At 38.7% G+C, this 17,500-nt stretch overlaps 1 protein-coding gene across 6 annotated transcripts in view; it reads left to right on the forward strand.

Moving 5' to 3' along the window:
- Positions 1–16,847, forward strand: part of sno (Protein strawberry notch) — a 55,397-nt gene extending 38,550 nt beyond the window's left edge. For 4 of the 6 annotated variants that reach the window (XM_086556090.1, XM_086556087.1, XM_086556089.1 and 1 more), the window contains 19 exons: positions 1,328–1,442; positions 1,574–1,783; positions 3,049–3,389; positions 4,822–5,063; positions 5,302–5,455; positions 5,789–5,923; positions 7,077–7,224; positions 7,353–7,496; positions 7,833–7,919; positions 9,640–9,729; positions 9,850–10,188; positions 10,726–10,890; positions 11,029–11,141; positions 11,251–11,522; positions 11,695–11,810; positions 11,955–12,142; positions 12,517–12,755; positions 13,774–13,973; positions 14,138–16,847. In XM_086556090.1, coding sequence (XP_086412216.1) covers positions 1,328–1,442; positions 1,574–1,783; positions 3,049–3,389; positions 4,822–5,063; positions 5,302–5,455; positions 5,789–5,923; positions 7,077–7,224; positions 7,353–7,496; positions 7,833–7,919; positions 9,640–9,729; positions 9,850–10,188; positions 10,726–10,890; positions 11,029–11,141; positions 11,251–11,522; positions 11,695–11,810; positions 11,955–12,142; positions 12,517–12,755; positions 13,774–13,973; positions 14,138–14,259 — 3,420 coding nt within the window. In that variant the 3' untranslated portion in view covers positions 14,260–16,847. Of the gene's footprint in view, positions 717–1,327; positions 1,443–1,573; positions 1,784–3,048; positions 3,390–4,821; positions 5,064–5,301; positions 5,456–5,788; positions 5,924–7,076; positions 7,225–7,352; positions 7,497–7,832; positions 7,920–9,639; positions 9,730–9,849; positions 10,189–10,725; positions 10,891–11,028; positions 11,142–11,250; positions 11,523–11,694; positions 11,811–11,954; positions 12,143–12,516; positions 12,756–13,773; positions 13,974–14,137 lie in introns of all 6 variants that reach the window. The other 2 variants (XM_043012754.2, XM_086556086.1) reach the window with 1 other exon arrangement.
- Positions 16,848–17,500: the final 653 nt, after the last annotated feature.

Raw genomic sequence — 17,500 nt, forward strand, 5'->3', positions numbered from 1 at the left:
TTTTAGAAGAAATTGATGCTGTATCCAGTGGTTATGGCACTGAGGGGCTGTCAGAATTCAGTGCAAAATCCAATGGTACAGATGATGTTGAAGTGCTTGAAGTATTTTCAACATCCAATGGTATTTCTTCGTCTGATATTCAAGTTTTGAATGAGAGGAGAAGCTGGTCAGTCAAAAGACGTTTACCTTCAAACCAATCAGGCATTGAGGTGGTTGATATGGGGAGCAATGGAAAGTTGACCGGAAAGTATGAAGGTCCACTTCATGATATTAAGAACACAGTTAGAAGTAACCAAAGCAGAATAGTGGAGCCTCGCATGTTTGAAAATAGCAAACGAAGATTAGAGGAGCCTCTGTATCCACCTTCCAAAAAGAGAAACAAAGCAGGGCTGAGAACACCCAGGGGAATGGCTACCTTTTTTAGGTATTTAGGTGGTCTGAGCCAGCTGGTGCAGACAAGAGAGGATTTCTTCCAGAGAGTGAAATGTCCCATGCACAATGTGATGAGTGTAGGGAGTACATTGTGTGGACTCTGCAATTGGCCTTTGTGTTTAGATTTGGCATTCACTGACCTGGACATACAGAAAAGGATGTATGGACTTTGCAAGCGCTCAGACAATAAAATCCGTCAACTGATTGAGGCACCCTTCAACCTGAGTGTTGAAGATAGAGAGGAACTATATATTAAATCCATGGGTAACTCATTGTGGATGCAGGTGATAACCTTTTGCTTCTGTTTTGAATGATTGTGAATTGAGGGAGTAATTGTTTTAAAAGATGTGGAATCAAGAAATAGAGAAAGGATTGTATGCTTAGAAAATAGGCTTCTGATTTCTAGGCTGTATTATTGAGTTAATGTTTTGCCCTGCACTGGTGGCAGCTTGTGAGAATATTTAATCATTTCAGGATATCTCATAATTTTGGATGAAATGGATATAATTACAGCAAGATTGTGAAAAAAGTTATTATAGTAAGAACTGTGATCAGTTTTCTTGAATCCCATCTGTTTATTTGATATATTTATTAAAGAAAAGAAAATCATAACTTATTGCGCATGCATTATTCACTACAGCGTTTTTCTCCTTCATATTTTTTGTTTTACCACTGCATATAGATACAGATCATGAAGACACTTTGAAATTCACCAGTCTTACATATTTAGTATTTCATAATTTTTACTTAACTCAAGGGACATGGTCTCAGTATTTCTTCTGCTTTTTGACTTCCTGTATTGACTTGTGTAATATTTTAATGTGTGTCAGTACATGTAACACTATATGCACGTAAGGTTTTATTAATGATGTACCCATTTCTTGCTAACTGCCAGATGGGGATGCAGGTCAACCCTCTGATGCTTGCGCAGCCTGCAGCAGAAGATGACGTGGAGGAGGACGAGGGCATGGGTGTTGCAGAGACCTATTCAGACTACATGCCTTCCAAGTGTATGTGGTGTTGTTGTTCATTGTCAGAGGGAGAGAATGTGTTGGGTAACCAGGGTTGTTGATGTTTGTTTAAATAAATGGAATTTAGTAATTTGCAGTGAGAAATGAACAGGCTTGATTTTCCTTTGCAGTGAAGGTTGGCATCAAGCATCCAGACCAGGTGGTAGAAACAGCATCAATGTCTTCAGTAGAACCGCCTGATGTATGGTACAAAATGGATATTCCTGATACAACCATTGACACAGGCAAGCTGTCAGCCCTGCAGTTAGAGAGTATCACATATGCCTCGCAGCAGCACGAACACTTTCTGCCAGATGGGACGCGTTCCGGCTTTCTCATTGGTAAGTTGCATTGATTATAAGAGTGTTGTCTGGCTTTCTCATGCTTTACATTTAGTGACAGAAGGTGTTTCTAATTATTGAAGAGGGAATGAGTGGCATATGAATAGTTTATATTGCTTATTCTTCCTCTGAAGGAGAATTTATTAGGAGAGAAAGATCTTAGGATATAAATTTGAAGTGTTTATATCAAAGAATGTTATTAAGTAAGCATTACTGTGGTTCTGGATTGGAATAGATTAAAGAATTTTCATCCACAAGTTACTGGAAATTATAAAATGTTCACATGATATGAAATTACACTTGTGTTTGTCAAGAAAGATTTTCTTTTAACCTGATAACTCCAGATGTTTGAGCAGAGTGGTGGCCAGACCTCCTGGTAACACACGCGGGTACCTGGCCCTCTCTCAGATGTTTTTTTCAATTTCGGTCTCTTCTGTTTGACAAGGCATGTGTGCAGCATTACAGACATTCTTTGTGGAATTCTCGCAACCTTTTTGTTTTATGCAAGATTTTACTGTTTTACTTATATGATAAGCTATGTCAGTGATATAATAGACTGATGTTTGTTATATATAGACTCCATATTAGGATAACACTGAAAAGGAAGTAATGTGTTTTTTTGGGATGATGAAAGTAGGTTTTTATTGAAATTTCAGATTTCTTAATTAAAAAAAAATCTTTTCTGATTTTTTATTTACAGTATGTGCAAAAGAAGAAAAAGACCGAGACTAGCAATAGTTCAGAGTTTGATAGTGATCAAAGCATGTATACTGACAAAGAGGTGGTTCACACACTGAGCACGTAATCTAGACTCTCTCTGTCATATCATGGACAAAGCAGTATGTAGATGTTCTTTTCTCTTGTGTGAATGGCACTCCGGTGTCATTCTGAAGGAATGGACCTGCTCCAGGTACTGACCCCCATGTGTGGGTTTATGACTGGGAAATCAATGCGCCTTGGCATATATATGATTATCATTATCATTAACTGCTATTGATATTTAAACACTAAGAGCAAAGAAAGTTCAATCTGTTTGCTGCTTCTCCTTTGGGATGGACATATGGCTGCCCTTCAGCAAGACCATTTAAATCATCACCACTTACATTCCACATTGAGGCAGGACCACTTGTTCCATGGCATGGACATCATGCCATAGGGAGTTATCAGGTTATGTGCTCTTACTTATAGTAAATGCATGAGGGAAAATTCTAACTGAATGATTCTTTCAAAAAATTTGTAATTAACTGAATATTATTTTCCAACAGGTGACGGTGCTGGTGTGGGTAAGGGCCGTACTATTGCAGGGATAATCTACGAGAACTACCTTAAGGGGCGAAAGAAGTCCATATGGGTGTCAGTGTCGAATGACTTGAAGTATGATGCCGAGCGGGACTTGAAGGACATTGGTGCGGGCCACATCCAGGTCCACTTCCTCAGCAAAATGAAATATGGTAAAATCAACTCTGACCTCAACGGCAACGTGAAGAAGGGTGTCCTCTTTGCCACCTATTCAGCTCTGATTGGCGAGTCCTCTAGTGGCCAAGGGAAATACAAAAGCCGTTTAAAGCAGATTCTGAACTGGTGTGGTGACGACTTCGATGGTGTTGTGAGTATTACCTTGCCTCTGTCTAGCAAGCCCACATGCCTGAGCTTCTGCACTCACACTCAGAGGCACATTTGCATGTGTGTTTATTTGTGTTTCACTCACTCACTCACTCACTCACTCACTCACTCACTCACTCTCTCTCACTCTCTCTCTCTCTCTCTCTCTCTCTCTCTCTCTCTCTCTCTCTCTCTCTCTCTCTCTCTCTCTCTCTCTCTCTCTCTCTCACTCTCACTCTCTCACTCTCACTCTCACTCTCACTCTCACTCTCACTCTCACTCTCTCTCTCTCTCTCTCTCTCTCTCTCTCTCTCTCTCTCTCTCTCTCTCTCTCTCTCTCTCTCTCTCTCTCTCTCTCTCTCTCTCACTCTCACTCTCTCTCTCTCTCTCTCTCTCTCTCTCTCTCTCTCACTCTCTCTCTCGCTCTCTCACTCTCACTCTCACTCTCACTCTCACTCTCTCACTCTCACTCTCACTCTCTCACTCTCTCACTCTCTCACTCTCTCTCTCTCTCTCTCTCTCTCTCTCTCTCTCTCTCTCTCTCTCTCTCTCTCTCTCTCTCTCTCTCTCTCTCCCTCTCTCTCTCTCTCTCTCTCTCTCTCTCTCTCTCTCTCTCTCTCTCTCTCTCTCTCTCTCTCTCTCTCTCTCTCTCTCTCTCTCTCTCTCTCTCTCTCTCTCTCTCTCTCTCTCTCTCTCTCTCTCTCTCTCTCTCTCTCTCTCTCTCTCTCTCTCTCTCTCTCTCTCTCTCCTTCCTTCCTTCCTTCCTTCCTTCCTTCCTTCCTTCTCACGCGCACACGCACGCACACGCACACGCACACGCACACGCACACGCACGCACACACACGCACACACACACACACACACACACACACACACACACACACACACACACACACACACACACACACACACACACACACACACACACACACACACACACACACACACACACACACACACACACACACATACATACATACATACATACATACATACATACATACATATGTGTGTACTCAAGAAGAGTCATATTATCTACATCAGTAAATTTACATACTGAAAGAGGAATATGCCACTGGTATCAGTAATGAAAATCAAGATTCAAAACTACTGCATCTATGCTATGCTGTGCTGTTCTGTATTTGACATTACAGTCATCTTTGCTGTTGTTTTGGTTGCTTAGTATAAATAGTGGCAAGTATTTGAAATCACTTTAACCCATTCACGATGGGAGTGGGCATTAAAATATTGCACGCTTTGTTAGTCTTCAACTATAAGATTAGCCATTAATTTATGTCCTCCAATAACCTTTCCCTATTTTGACATCATTTCAGGCTTGCAAATAGGGTTTATTAGTATTTATGTATTTGTATAGATATAAAGTCAAATTAAGAAATATAGTGTGTGATTGATGTGTAATGGCTTCTCCTTACCAGATTGTGTTTGATGAATGCCATCGTGCCAAGAACCTCTGCCCAGTTGGTTCAGGAAAGCCTACCAAGACAGGCTTGACTGTCTTAGAACTCCAGAACAGATTGCCCAAAGCACGTGTGGTATATGCATCTGCCACTGGAGCATCCGAACCAAAGAATATGGCATACATGGTCAGAGTTGGAATCTGGGGCAAGGGCACTCCCTTCCCAGAATTCACAGACTTCATCAGTGCTGTTGAAAAGAGGTAAATACTGATTTATCTAACTTTTAGAGGATATCTTTGTTCATTGTTGAAATATAGGACACCTACAGTGTTCAGGAAAGAGATATAGGTGTAGGTGTTTGCGTATGCATATTGAGTATATTTCATTACTTTAAGACCTACAGAGATTGATGAACTTTCAGGAGATTACAAAAGCATTGATTAAGGAAGGCATTTAAAATGTGAAGATTCAAACCATTATTCTTATTTTGAATCATAGGGGTGTTGGTGCTATGGAGATCGTTGCCATGGACATGAAACTACGTGGCATGTACATTGCACGGCAGCTTAGCTTCCATGGAGTATCCTTCAGAATAGAAGAGGTTCCTTTGGAAGAAGATATCAAGCAAGTGTATGATGACTCTGTCAAATTGGTAAGTTATTTTGGTATTTTGTTAAGCAAGTGTTTGACATGACTGATGGACATGTGGGATTCTGTAGCACAAGCCTGTGCTTACCTGGTAGAAGAGACATACCTTTTCCTAGCTAAGTTAACTAATTACAAGTCAGGTTTTCCTTGTGGATAAGCTGTAAATCCCAGTAACCAGTTTTTTTATTCCTATTTTGACTGACATGTGGAATAAGTCTCCATCGGCCAACAGTGGGACAGAGTCTATGGAAGTCTTAAAATTAGAGCAATATAATGGGTAGCCTAGAGAAGCATGTGTGGCCCTCAAAGGATTAACCATCACTTCCCTCCCTCACAGTGGGTAGATGCCCGTCAGAAGTTCCAGGAGGCGTCAGAGCTGATAAATGCAGAAAAGGGAATGAAGAAGTCCATGTGGGGTCAGTTCTGGTCTTCACATCAACGTTTCTTCAAGTATCTGTGTATTGCCGCAAAGGTATGTCTACTTTTTTCTAACCTTCTTTTAAACTTGTTTCTTTTGTTTTTTAGTAGGATAACCTGATATCAGAGTTGATTGATTAACTCATTGCAGACGTAAATAGATTTACTTGCCCTATCCCCACGATGGGCACTAGTGCCACCTCTTCCGCAACCCAGATGGGTTTTATTTCAACACGAGGAAACTTCATGTGACGTATCATGACCTTTTTGCACTCTCATCCATTCACTCATTATAAGAATAGAGCCATATTTTTTTTTTTTTTTGGGGGGGGGGGGGGGACTGTGTTGTGAGACTTACATGGGCTATATGACAGGTTTTATCAAGGTCACAGTAGTATAAAATTGTAGTATAGGGTCCATATCAGCTCATTATGTTTCTTATACTTGGTTTAATAAAAGTATTGCAGTTTTATGGGAGGACAAAGAGCAAAATTGATTATTTTCATATTTATGTACTTTCATAAACAAATATGAAAGAAATAACCATCCACAGCTGATATTACATGAAGAAATGGGGAAGAGGAAGTAAACTGTGCTTAGGTCTGCAATTGCCACAGGAAAGGCAGCCAGACTGGTATGGGGCACATTGTAAACGCGGGACTTGGCCTGGGTCATCTTCCTCTTCTCATTCTGCCTGCGTATCCTACATTGCAGGGAAATTAGAGCAGGATGTTGGCAACTTGCTGTGTGTCATCTCTCTCTGAAGATAGTGTTTGCTAGAGACCATGAATGGGTGCCATTCATTTCTGTTGGTGGTTGGAGAGAGTGATGCCATCTATGGTTGGGATTCTAGACTAAACTTATTTTGCTGAATATTACAGCCATTATGATAATTATAATTGGAATGGTCATGATCAGTCACTAAATAGAGTCATTACTTGTAGTAATAACCCAATGATAAACTCTCCCCCAATGTCAAAAATGCTGTGACGAGTAGCGCTGTGTATGTCATGACATCCACCGTCAAATTATGTGTCGCGTATGTTACGACACCTTTCTGTAATGGGTTAAGTGCTTCCCACTTTTGCATGGAATAAATATTTCATATTTTAGTAGCAAATTTACACAAATTCCATTATGATTTTAATTATGTTTAAGACTTTGTGTAAGGTTTACTTTGTATTTACTTGTGTTCTTACCAAATCCAGGTGGACCATGCAGTGCGACTAGCTCGTGAGGCTGTCAAAACAAACAGATGTGTAGTCATTGGTTTACAGTCAACTGGTGAAGCAAGAACTATAGAACAGCTGGAAAAGGATGATGGGGAACTCTCTGATTTCGTCTCAACTGCAAGAGGTAGATTTGTAAACTTGTTGCATTGTTCAGTATCGGAAAATGGAATTCTTTTTCTCATTTACATATATATTAATTGTCCATTTGATATTTAAAAATTGCTTACTGAACATTACGCTTCCACTCAACAGGAGTTCTCGAGTCTTTAGTGGAGAAGCATTTCCCAGCCCCCGACCGCAATCGCATCAACAAGATCCTCGGAATCTCAGAAACCAGTAAAGAATTCAAGGACATTATTAATGAAGTCACAGGGAAAACATCCAAAAGGAAACCAGGTGAGTTTTTTCTAGATGTGACACAGGGATGTCCTCAGAGCAGGGAGAAATTTCATAATACTTGTTAATAAGATTTCTAGATTTTATCATGCTAAATGAGAATGAAGTATGAATATTTTTTATAAATTTTCATTTGTGTAATCATACTGTATGGACTGAGTCAGTTGACTAATTTTAAATAGTTCTGGAAGTAGAATGAAGTTTAGATGCATATTTATTGATTTCAAAATAATTTTTACTTTGGATATACTGAGAAAATAAAACATATCTAAAGAATAGTGATTATTTGATGTTCCAATGAATTCTCATGTAATTTGTAATTTGTTCTCCCTGCAGTGCGACAAGCGGCACAGAGAGCAGCAAAAAGAAGGTACAAGGACATCCACTCTGACAATGAGGAAGACTCAGACTTTGAGATGTCAGGTGAGGGTTAGTCTCCATGCTTGGGAGGAATTGCACTGCCAGTTGGAATATAGTCTTTGTCTTCATTTGCTTTGAAAGAAACAAAGAGTTCAAATAAATTTACATTATTTCCATTCGAGAAGGGATATGTCCACATTGGATTGGCACTGAAAGATCAATGACAGCATTGATACAGTCGGAGGTATGCTATCTAGATGGACCTAGATTAGTAGAAAGATGGAGTTCGAGAAACTCTTTAGTTATAAGAACTTGATGATGTCTTGGTGATACTGTATGTTGATGATGGACCTCTCTCTCAAACGCAGCCCAGGCCATAGGTAACTTTGTGCATTCCGTGTTGTGCAGTCGATCAGTTGGTAGTTGCTATGATTAGAGTAGAAGCTTGATCTTGCTTCGAATTTAGTTTGGGATTCAGTACTGGTCGAGTTGATTTTCTTAGTGGATAAGACGTACTTGCCAGTAGGTGTGCTAGAACTAGAACTTCTCTTTCTTAGTGACTTCCTCTTGATACCTGTTCATTTGTTTGATATGAAACAAAAATTATTTTAAATTACGAACTTGAAAGGGAAAATAACATCAGATACATGGCAACTGAAACCAGACATTTATCAGCATAAGGAAGAAATATGAATGATTTTGGCTGATATCCGCATGAAATCACCTTTTCACTGCAAGAGCCTTAAGATCTCCCAAATTGTTATTTTGTTTGGCTAGATATGATTGATTTTAAATGTTTAGTTGCTTACAGATGCTGTAAAACCATTTCTTTGAATCATCTATATCGTGTTAGACTGCTCTCTCCCCTTTCTCCACTCCTACTTCCAAGCGACCTCATGATTTTTAGAATATCATTTTCCCTCTCTTAGCCAATTTATTTAATTTGACTTTGTGTTGTGCTTCCAGTGATTCAGTGGCTCAAATGCAAAGGAAAGGAATGTTATATATATTTTTTTCCTCTTATTGTCGGGTGTTTAACCCTTCTGCGATGGACATCACTTTCATAGTACATTTTTCCTATTACATTTTGTATTACATTTTTTACAATCCCTTTCATACCAAATGCTGATTAGTATTACTTTCCTCATATGTCTTATAAAGACTCTCATATCAAACCAGAAGTCTAGAAAAAGATAAACACACATCATCTTGATGCCCAACCCAGGGTGAATATCATGAGATGTGGCTTGTCCAGGAAGGGTTAAAGAAATTAGTGATTAAATAGATGCTCTGTATTTAGAGTTTTTAAGTCTGTTTTTATATTCATGTGATTTAATTTTTTTCAGTGTTAAATGACTGATGTGAATATATATTTTTGAAGGAGATTTTTAGTAAAACCAAATGATTTTATTTCATCATGTTTTTTTTATTTTATTTTATTTTATTTATTTATTTATTTTTATTTTTTGGAATGTAGAAGTTGCAGGTTTCAGTGCAAGAAACTTCTGTATTATCTAGTTAGAGCATTGTGAAGATGCATGATTATTGCTGACTTTAGTACTTAAGGTCTACTTGCATATTCCAAAACATAATAGAAATTTGTTTTGAATATAATTATATCTATGAAAGGACCAAATGGATGATAAAATGCATTTCGAGATAAAGTATGTGGACTTGCTTTTGATTATTTGATATGTCTTCATCTGATGGCATTTCCTGCTGGAAGAAGTAATTACACTTTGCTTCTGAAGTACATTTTATAAACATAATCCTTATCCATCAGGAGAGAGTGGTGGAGAGGAGGAGGAGGACGATGCCTACTCATCAGATCAGTCGTCAGACTTCTCGGACATTAGCGACTTTGACGACGAAGGTTTGTGTTGAATCGTGGCTGTGTACTCTGTTTGTCTTTTTAGTTACTGTTAGTTTATTACATTTTTTTTTGTTACTTGTTATGAGAAAACGATGCTTATTTATTGATTTCTGGCTACAGACAGCTGGGGCCGCCCAAAGAAGAGAGGGAAAGGCAAGAACCACAAGCAGAAGAACGGCAAGGGACGGGCAGAGAACGGAGCCAAACTCCCACCTCCCCCTAAAGACCACGTGGAAAGAGCCCAGAAGATGAAGGCAGACCTCCTGAAGAACATAACCAACCTAGGCAGAAAACTTCCCCCAAATACGTTAGACCAGCTGATCGATGAGCTCGGGGGGCCAGAGAATGTGGCGGAGATGACGGGACGCAAGGGACGTGTAGTACAAAGTGACGACGGGCAGGTTATGTATGAGTCCAGATCTGAAGCTGATATTCCACTGGAGATTCTAAATATCAAAGGTGAGTCATGGGCTGTGTCTTTTGGTAAGGCTTTGGGACATTATCAAAGAATTGATGATCTTAACCCTTTGACTATGAGAAACCAAAAAGAGTGACCTAAGGCTCCCTGGACTAACAGTGACTCCAAGCCAATAATCCAAGCATTGAAGGAAAAGAGACAGATGAAATTACACCATTTTGAATGGACTCGGTCAATAAGGGTTTGTTAATGTGTTAAGAGGTCAGACATCTTGACATTATCTGATTTATGTTCTCAGAGAAAGTAGATGTCAGTCATGAAATAGGACATTGAGATTATTTCCCTGGGAATGGTCTTTATTTCCTGGCGCTGATCAGAATTCAGTACCTGGTCAATAAGCAAAATAGATTAGGAGATAAGTAGAGAGGAAGATTGCTTGAGATCTAAGCATATCCACCTAGGGTTTAAGGAAATAAAAGTAAAGGTGTTGAGAAGCAAATAATGGAACTACTTTATTTCATGCTGATTCACAGTGAGAAAGAGCAATATGATTAATTCTTTTTTTTTTATATCCACAGAAAAAGAGAGGTTCATGAATTCCGAAAAAGATATAGCCATCATCTCAGAGGCCGCTAGCTCAGGTATTTCACTTCAGAGTGATCGCAGAGTGAAAAACCAGAGAAGAAGAGTTCACATAACGCTTGAACTTCCTTGGTCGGCAGACAGAGCTATTCAACAGTTTGGTAAGCCTTGATGAGATTTTCTGCTTTTGCTGTTGTACCTTTGAATGCATAGAAGCAGTAAATTGATGGATATGTTTGATACTATTAAAATGCCAGTCATAATTGTTTGCCTGATATTTCCTTTCAATTTGGTTACAGGTCGCACACACAGAAGTAACCAAGTAAATGCTCCAGAATATATATTCTTAATATCCGAACTGGCTGGAGAACGCCGATTTGCCTCCATTGTTGCAAAGAGATTAGAGAGTTTGGTAAGTTTTATAGCCTAGATTCTTTATTTTATTGCCTAGTACTATGGAGACGGCCGATAATGAATGTTGGATGCTGTGCTGATACCAATCACTTATTCCTGCCACACAGGGAGCCTTAACACACGGGGATCGAAGAGCCACGGAATCACGCGATCTCTCCTCCTTCAACATCGACAACAAGTATGGGCGCATGGCGTTAGAGTCGGCCATGAAGACCATGATGGGCTACGAGCATCCTATTGTCCCGCCTCCAGAGGACTACAAGGGAGACTTCTTTGCAGACATCCAGAACGCCCTGGTCGGAGTGGGAATGATCCTGAGAGAAGACAGCATTTATCAGCTGGATAAGGACTATAACAACTTGAGTAAATTCCTCAATAGGTTCGTGGAAGGCGTCTTTGTCTTGCTTCAGTGTGTTGCCTATCTTAGCCTCGTGTATTAGTAAGTAAAATTGATTCTTGGAAATTAAGATTTTCAATTACAGGTTAAAGGAAGATAAGAGGAAAGATATTACTTTGGTCCCCGCATGCTAAACAGCAACTCTCTCTTTCAGGATATTGGGTATGCCAGTAGAACTACAAAATAGGTTATTCAAATATTTCACGGACACATTAGCTGCAATTATTAGCCAAGCCAAGCGGACGGGCAAATATGATATGGGTATTCTCGGTAAGTGTTATATTCTTTGATATTGGAAATTCATGTTAGTTTGTCTGGTTATACATAAGGTGTGTTCAGTTTGTAAATTTGTTCAAAGTTTTTCAATGAAGAAACATTGTTTGATTATGATTACTATGACTTATTCTTTACCAGATCTGGGTGTTGGTGGTGAGGGCTGCAAGAGAACGAAAACCAAAACGTGGATAGGAAAGCACGCAACAGGAACAGCGAAGACTGAAATCCACACAGTGCTAGTGGAGCGTGGCATGTCCTGGTCGGAAGTGCAGGAAAAGTGGGCAGAATTGAGCGGGGACTTGGAAGGGTTCTATCTCTCACACCAGGTTTGTCTTCCAACCAGGATTTTCATCTTGCTGAGGATTCAGCCTCACAGCTTTTCCAAAGGCTGTGACTTTGACAAGGCAGTTTTTGTTAAGGCCGATAATACCGAAAATTGTTAATTATCTTCTGTGACTGATGACTGTCCGATGAATGTACTGGTAGATAAGATTGATTTTTAGGTGAAGTTAAGTATATAGCGGTGATAGATAATGATATTTGTTATTAATATTGATTAAGAACAATGAGGAATCAGAAAATATTATGATTGCATTAATCTTTACATTCATGTTCATAATAAAACAATTTTAGCAAAGTCCATAATGAAATGAGTAATAATAAACCGTGAAAGTACTCAGCTCATGGCTTTATTTTTCAGGTCCGAAACAACAAGAAGACTGCCGTGCTTGCTGTCTTAGAGCCCTCAGCCACCAATAAGAAGCGTGAGAAGAATTCTAGAATGTTCATACTTTACCGACCCAACACAGGAATGCAAATGAAGCAGGAGGCATATTCAGAGCTGAAGAAGAAGTACAAGAAGGTGACACCAGACGAGGCACAAGAACACTGGGAGGAGCAGTTCAAGGCATCCAGTCACACTTGTTCACATGCCTACTGGTTAGTGCCTCGTGCTTGCTTTACTATCATGTTTGACAAGACAGATAGAGGCCTGTTTCATTTAACACATTGTTTGATGGTGATGGGGATAGAATATAGAATCCAATTGTATGGTGAAAAATGGGGTTAAATTTGACATATTTTGGGGTGGGAAGTACGCAGGACTCACATACTAAAACAAACATTCAGTACAATCAGAAGAAGGAGTGAGAGTGAATAAAAACTTCCGATGAGCCAATGAGGTTGTTTCATTGGTAATGTCATTATGAATCATTATTGAAGTGTTTGGGACTAATACATGGAGGTAGCACAACTGAAAATAGGTGGTACAAGTTGTGACACAGTTATGGTTATTGCCTTTTTTGCCAGTGAATGAATTAGATTTGGGCTTTAGAATTCATAGAGGAGTGTCTTCATATATATCCAAGGATGAAAGCACTCAATTTACCCCCAAAAATTTCCCCATTATCAGACACTTCTCAGCATTCCATAGAATCAGGTGGGTGAAAAGCTTGTTATCTTCATGGCGGGAGCAGCACTAGGCAAATACTCGCCACTGGTAATGGTGAATGTCAAAAAAGTGCAAAGAGGACAGAGAACTAGTTTCAGTGGGTGTTTTTTCAGTTTGATAAACCTTTTAACAAATTTCACGCCGGGGCGATTCCGGCTTTGAATGGTCACAATGCAGGGGTTTTCGAACGCATAGGCCTAACGCCTCGGGCGCACTAGCCGCGAGCCTGGGCTGTCCGCTCGTTTACCCCTGAGCGCCGGCCTTGGCCAAATATCTCATCACTGGCGTCTGACGCAAAAACCACGAAATGTGTCAGCATGTCATCCGGCGCGAATGGATTAAGTAACCTAGCCTAGGTATTAGCAGAGGTTCAGCTGTAATTCTTTTGTTTAGGTACATATACTGCTGGTGTATTACTAATAAGGGGTGCACTCTTGTCTTATGGTTGTAAAAAGGCTAAAAATATAATGGCCAATGTTAAAATACCCATTTCTCATTTTCCATCAGGCAAGGTAATTGTCGGCGTGTGAACAGCGGGCTGGAATGTGAGATAGGCTTGCGTCGACGCACCTACCACATACTGTGCGGATTGGTACTAAATGTCTGGGCAAAAGTGGAAGATGTTCTAGCCTCAGCACCACACAGTCACTCTTCTACTAAGATGCAGGTTGTACGTCTGAAAACACATGAGGGCACTAAGCTTGTTGGTAAGTTTTTGGGTTTTGTGAGAATCTAACACATTGCATTAGTATGGAAATTTCTTGGTGTGATATGTAGTGTAGAATGTCTAAGATTTATGAAATCTTGTCAAGGGAATAGATTTCTCTGAATTTTGGGAGATATTTAGTGTTCTATGTTTTATTTTTTTCAGGGACCCTCATTCCAAATAACTTGGTTGAGAGGCTTTCAGCTGTCTTGGAAGAGGATAGTACAGAGTCTTACGAAGAGAACTTTACGGATGAAGATAGTAAAGACAGCAAGGATGAAAAATAATAGAAGTGTGAAATTATGAGGACAAATGTTCATTTCTCAGTAAGAGATAGTAGTAGAGGAAGACAGTAGTTGGTCTTCAAAGCAAGGAAGTTTAAGCTAAGTGCTGTATGCAGATGCAGAGTTTTTGTATGGGTTTGCACAGATTCATCATGTTTAACAGGAAATGTTGAATTAGTGCATTCTGCAACTGCTTATGAGCTTCTAAGCTGTTCCTTATACTGATCCTTTGGTAATGTGAAATGCACTGCATTGACAATATATTCATATCAGTGATCAGTGTTAAATGTTGAACATGGTCAACCAAAGGATTTCTAGGAGACGTCACAAGCGATCATACACAGGCGTAGAGCAGAGCAATGTCTTTACTAATCGAGTTAATTGTATATGAATTAACGTAGTTCAGGCCAGCGATCCTCACGCTGCAGGAGTTTATACCTAGTGACATTGGTATATATTTTGTAATGTGACCTTAGGCACTAAAGAGATTGCTGTACTCTTCCCCCAAGATATTGTGCTTGAAGTCACTTCTTGAGTCATTAAAGTGAGCTTATGTATAATACTGCAGTGTTGAAATTTGATTTGCGGTTGACCAGTTGGCAGATGTAAGCAGAACTGCAAAGAGGATGGCTGTTGTCCTTCAATTTGTCAAGTGATATTTTCAGGTGTACTCCTTAGTGAAGGAATCTTGGTGGCAATTAATGGGGATATAAGTAGTGTACCTGCTGTAAAGCCAAGAAACATTTTAGGAAATGCAGAGATTCTGTAGTTATCAATATAGTGGAAAACTGTAGATTTTTCATAGATTTTGGCACCAGATAATTTGCATTTTGTGTATTTAAGTGTGCACAAATTACTGTATGTTGCCTTTCAAGATTACAGTCTTGAACCATATGATTCATATTCTATCCTTTAGATTTATTTAGCCCTATGATCATGTTGCACCATGGTAGTGTCCTGATCAACCAATTGATATACTTATTAACTGAACAAGGTCATATGATTTACAGCTTCACGTAGCTCAGTTGAAGGCTAAAAATTGATGTACATATGATTTTCTTTCAGTCATACTATATTTATTGTATGAACATGAAGCTGTTCCCTGATTTATATTGGTAGATTTGATGTGTTGTGGAAGAATGTACGTTGTAAAATTTATGTCTGTAAGATAACCTTCATAATTTAGATTTACACCAATAGCATTATAGGGGTATAGCTTTTCAGTACTAGTTTCTTCTAGAAAATTTGCATGTAGAATTAAAATTAATTTGATGAAACTGAGGATCATTTATTAGGTAGGCATTAGCAGTAAAAAAGAATTAAAAAAAGAAAAAAACAAAATAAGATAGGTAAGAGGACATGGGCAGCAGGTACTCCTAATCACTTTACAGGGCATTTTCCAAAGTATTGTACAACGTGATCTCGAATGACCTGAACACACTTTTATGGCCAAAATTCTGCAGTTTTGCATGAGGTTAAAATGTATTTCATTGAGATAAATATGACAGTATTTTACAGAAGATGTAGTCTTTACTTTCAACCTTAATATTTTCTTCAAAGTATGTGACTATTCAGTCAGTTTGTATATTTGTTCAGCTTCATGTAAGGCCACAGAGTTCAGGACAGTGTTTCCGGTGCCGATGGGCACAGTGTAGATAGTACAAGTGGTTTCACAAAGCAGTCATCAACAGGAGGGCTTAAAGTCCAATTCTGTGTATTTTTTCTTTTGCAAGCGATATTTATTTTATTTATTTAGGTACTTTTAATTACAATTAACCAAGTTCATGTTCAGCAGCTACAGCTGTGTTGTGCATTATTTAGGAATATTATTTGAAGTGGGCAAGGGAAAATAGGATTGTAAACCTTTTTATATATTATGTGCAGGATGTAAAAAGTATTTGGTTGTCCTCTTGGGTATCTCCAGATGCTAGCATCTTACATGACATAGAACCCTCCTGCTGATGATAGCAATATTTGGTGTTCTTCCATGTGAGTCATTGTGGTTAGGTCAGTCATGCCATTCATACCATAGTCACATTTCTTCACCAAGTGGGTATTTTAGATCTATTAATTTTGTATGCTTTTGCCTGTATGTTGCCCCTGCAAAGTATTTTTTCTCTGTCAGGAACAGATTTTAAGTATCTGAGTGAGCTGCAGCAGAAGCAGCTGACTTCCAAGGTTAATTGTTATTGATATAGGATTCAAGTACTGTGGTGTCAGGAACAAGCCAGCTGGTACTAGAATAGGTTTTTCTGTTAAGATCTCATTAATAGGCACACACCTCCTCCCCCTCAACTCCATTTTACAATGCATCATGCTGTACATTGTATACGACATGCCCTCATCAGAAGTCTTGACATTGGAAGCATTTGGTTGACGGAGAATTTTATAAATATTTTAGTATTCTTTCTTTTTACATATTTTTTTTATAAGGAAATTAAACCTTGGATTTTTGTTAAACAGGTGTTCCCTGTCAACCAAATGCGAGGAAGAGAAAAAAATAGTACCAATTGTAGTACTGTACTTACAATGTATTGTACCAAACTGTTAAGGGAATATGTAGCAGTCAATTATACTTGGATATTTGTTTATTTATGCTCTATTTATTATACCCCAAACATCTATATCTATCTACAGAAAATAAAAGGATCAACTAGTGAAACACTTGGCCTTTTAACTTTTTTGTGTATATATTTTTTTTATTCTTTGTTTTTCAAAAACAATAAACCTATACTCATATCCTTTATTCATCAAGAATGAATACCTTTATACGTATACCAGATATAATGGGAGCATCAGATTTGGTGAAGGTAAATGTAATGAAAACCAATGCTACAATAATTTGGTAAGAATTAAGAAAGGGAGGTACGCATTATTGCACATGTTCATTATTATTGAATCAGTAATTACTGACTTGCTCTTGTTCCTAGATTCAAACAGGAAATTCATAAGGAAAGAATAACTTGATTATAGATTGTAACCCTTTTACTAGCTGCAAGAAAAATTGGTGTGTATTATGCATTTATATTCTTTGCACATCACTTAAAGGATAAACATATTAGGTACCTAAGTCCAGTGAATTGAAAATATGCAAGGCTAGTCCAAAAATAAATTCAGGTTTGAAAAAAAAAAATATTGTTTTGTTTGCAACTTATTCAGACTTGTCATCAAACAAGGCCCAATGCTCTTGATGCACTATCTGCACCCTTTTTTCCCACTTCTGGAATATGTTTTGATGTGATAC

Source organism: Penaeus japonicus, unplaced genomic scaffold (assembly GCF_977035675.1).
Source record: "Penaeus japonicus unplaced genomic scaffold, GWHDUDI00000001_assembly GWHDUDI00000031, whole genome shotgun sequence".
In the NCBI taxonomy this organism is placed as follows: Eukaryota; Metazoa; Arthropoda; class Malacostraca; order Decapoda; family Penaeidae; genus Penaeus; species Penaeus japonicus.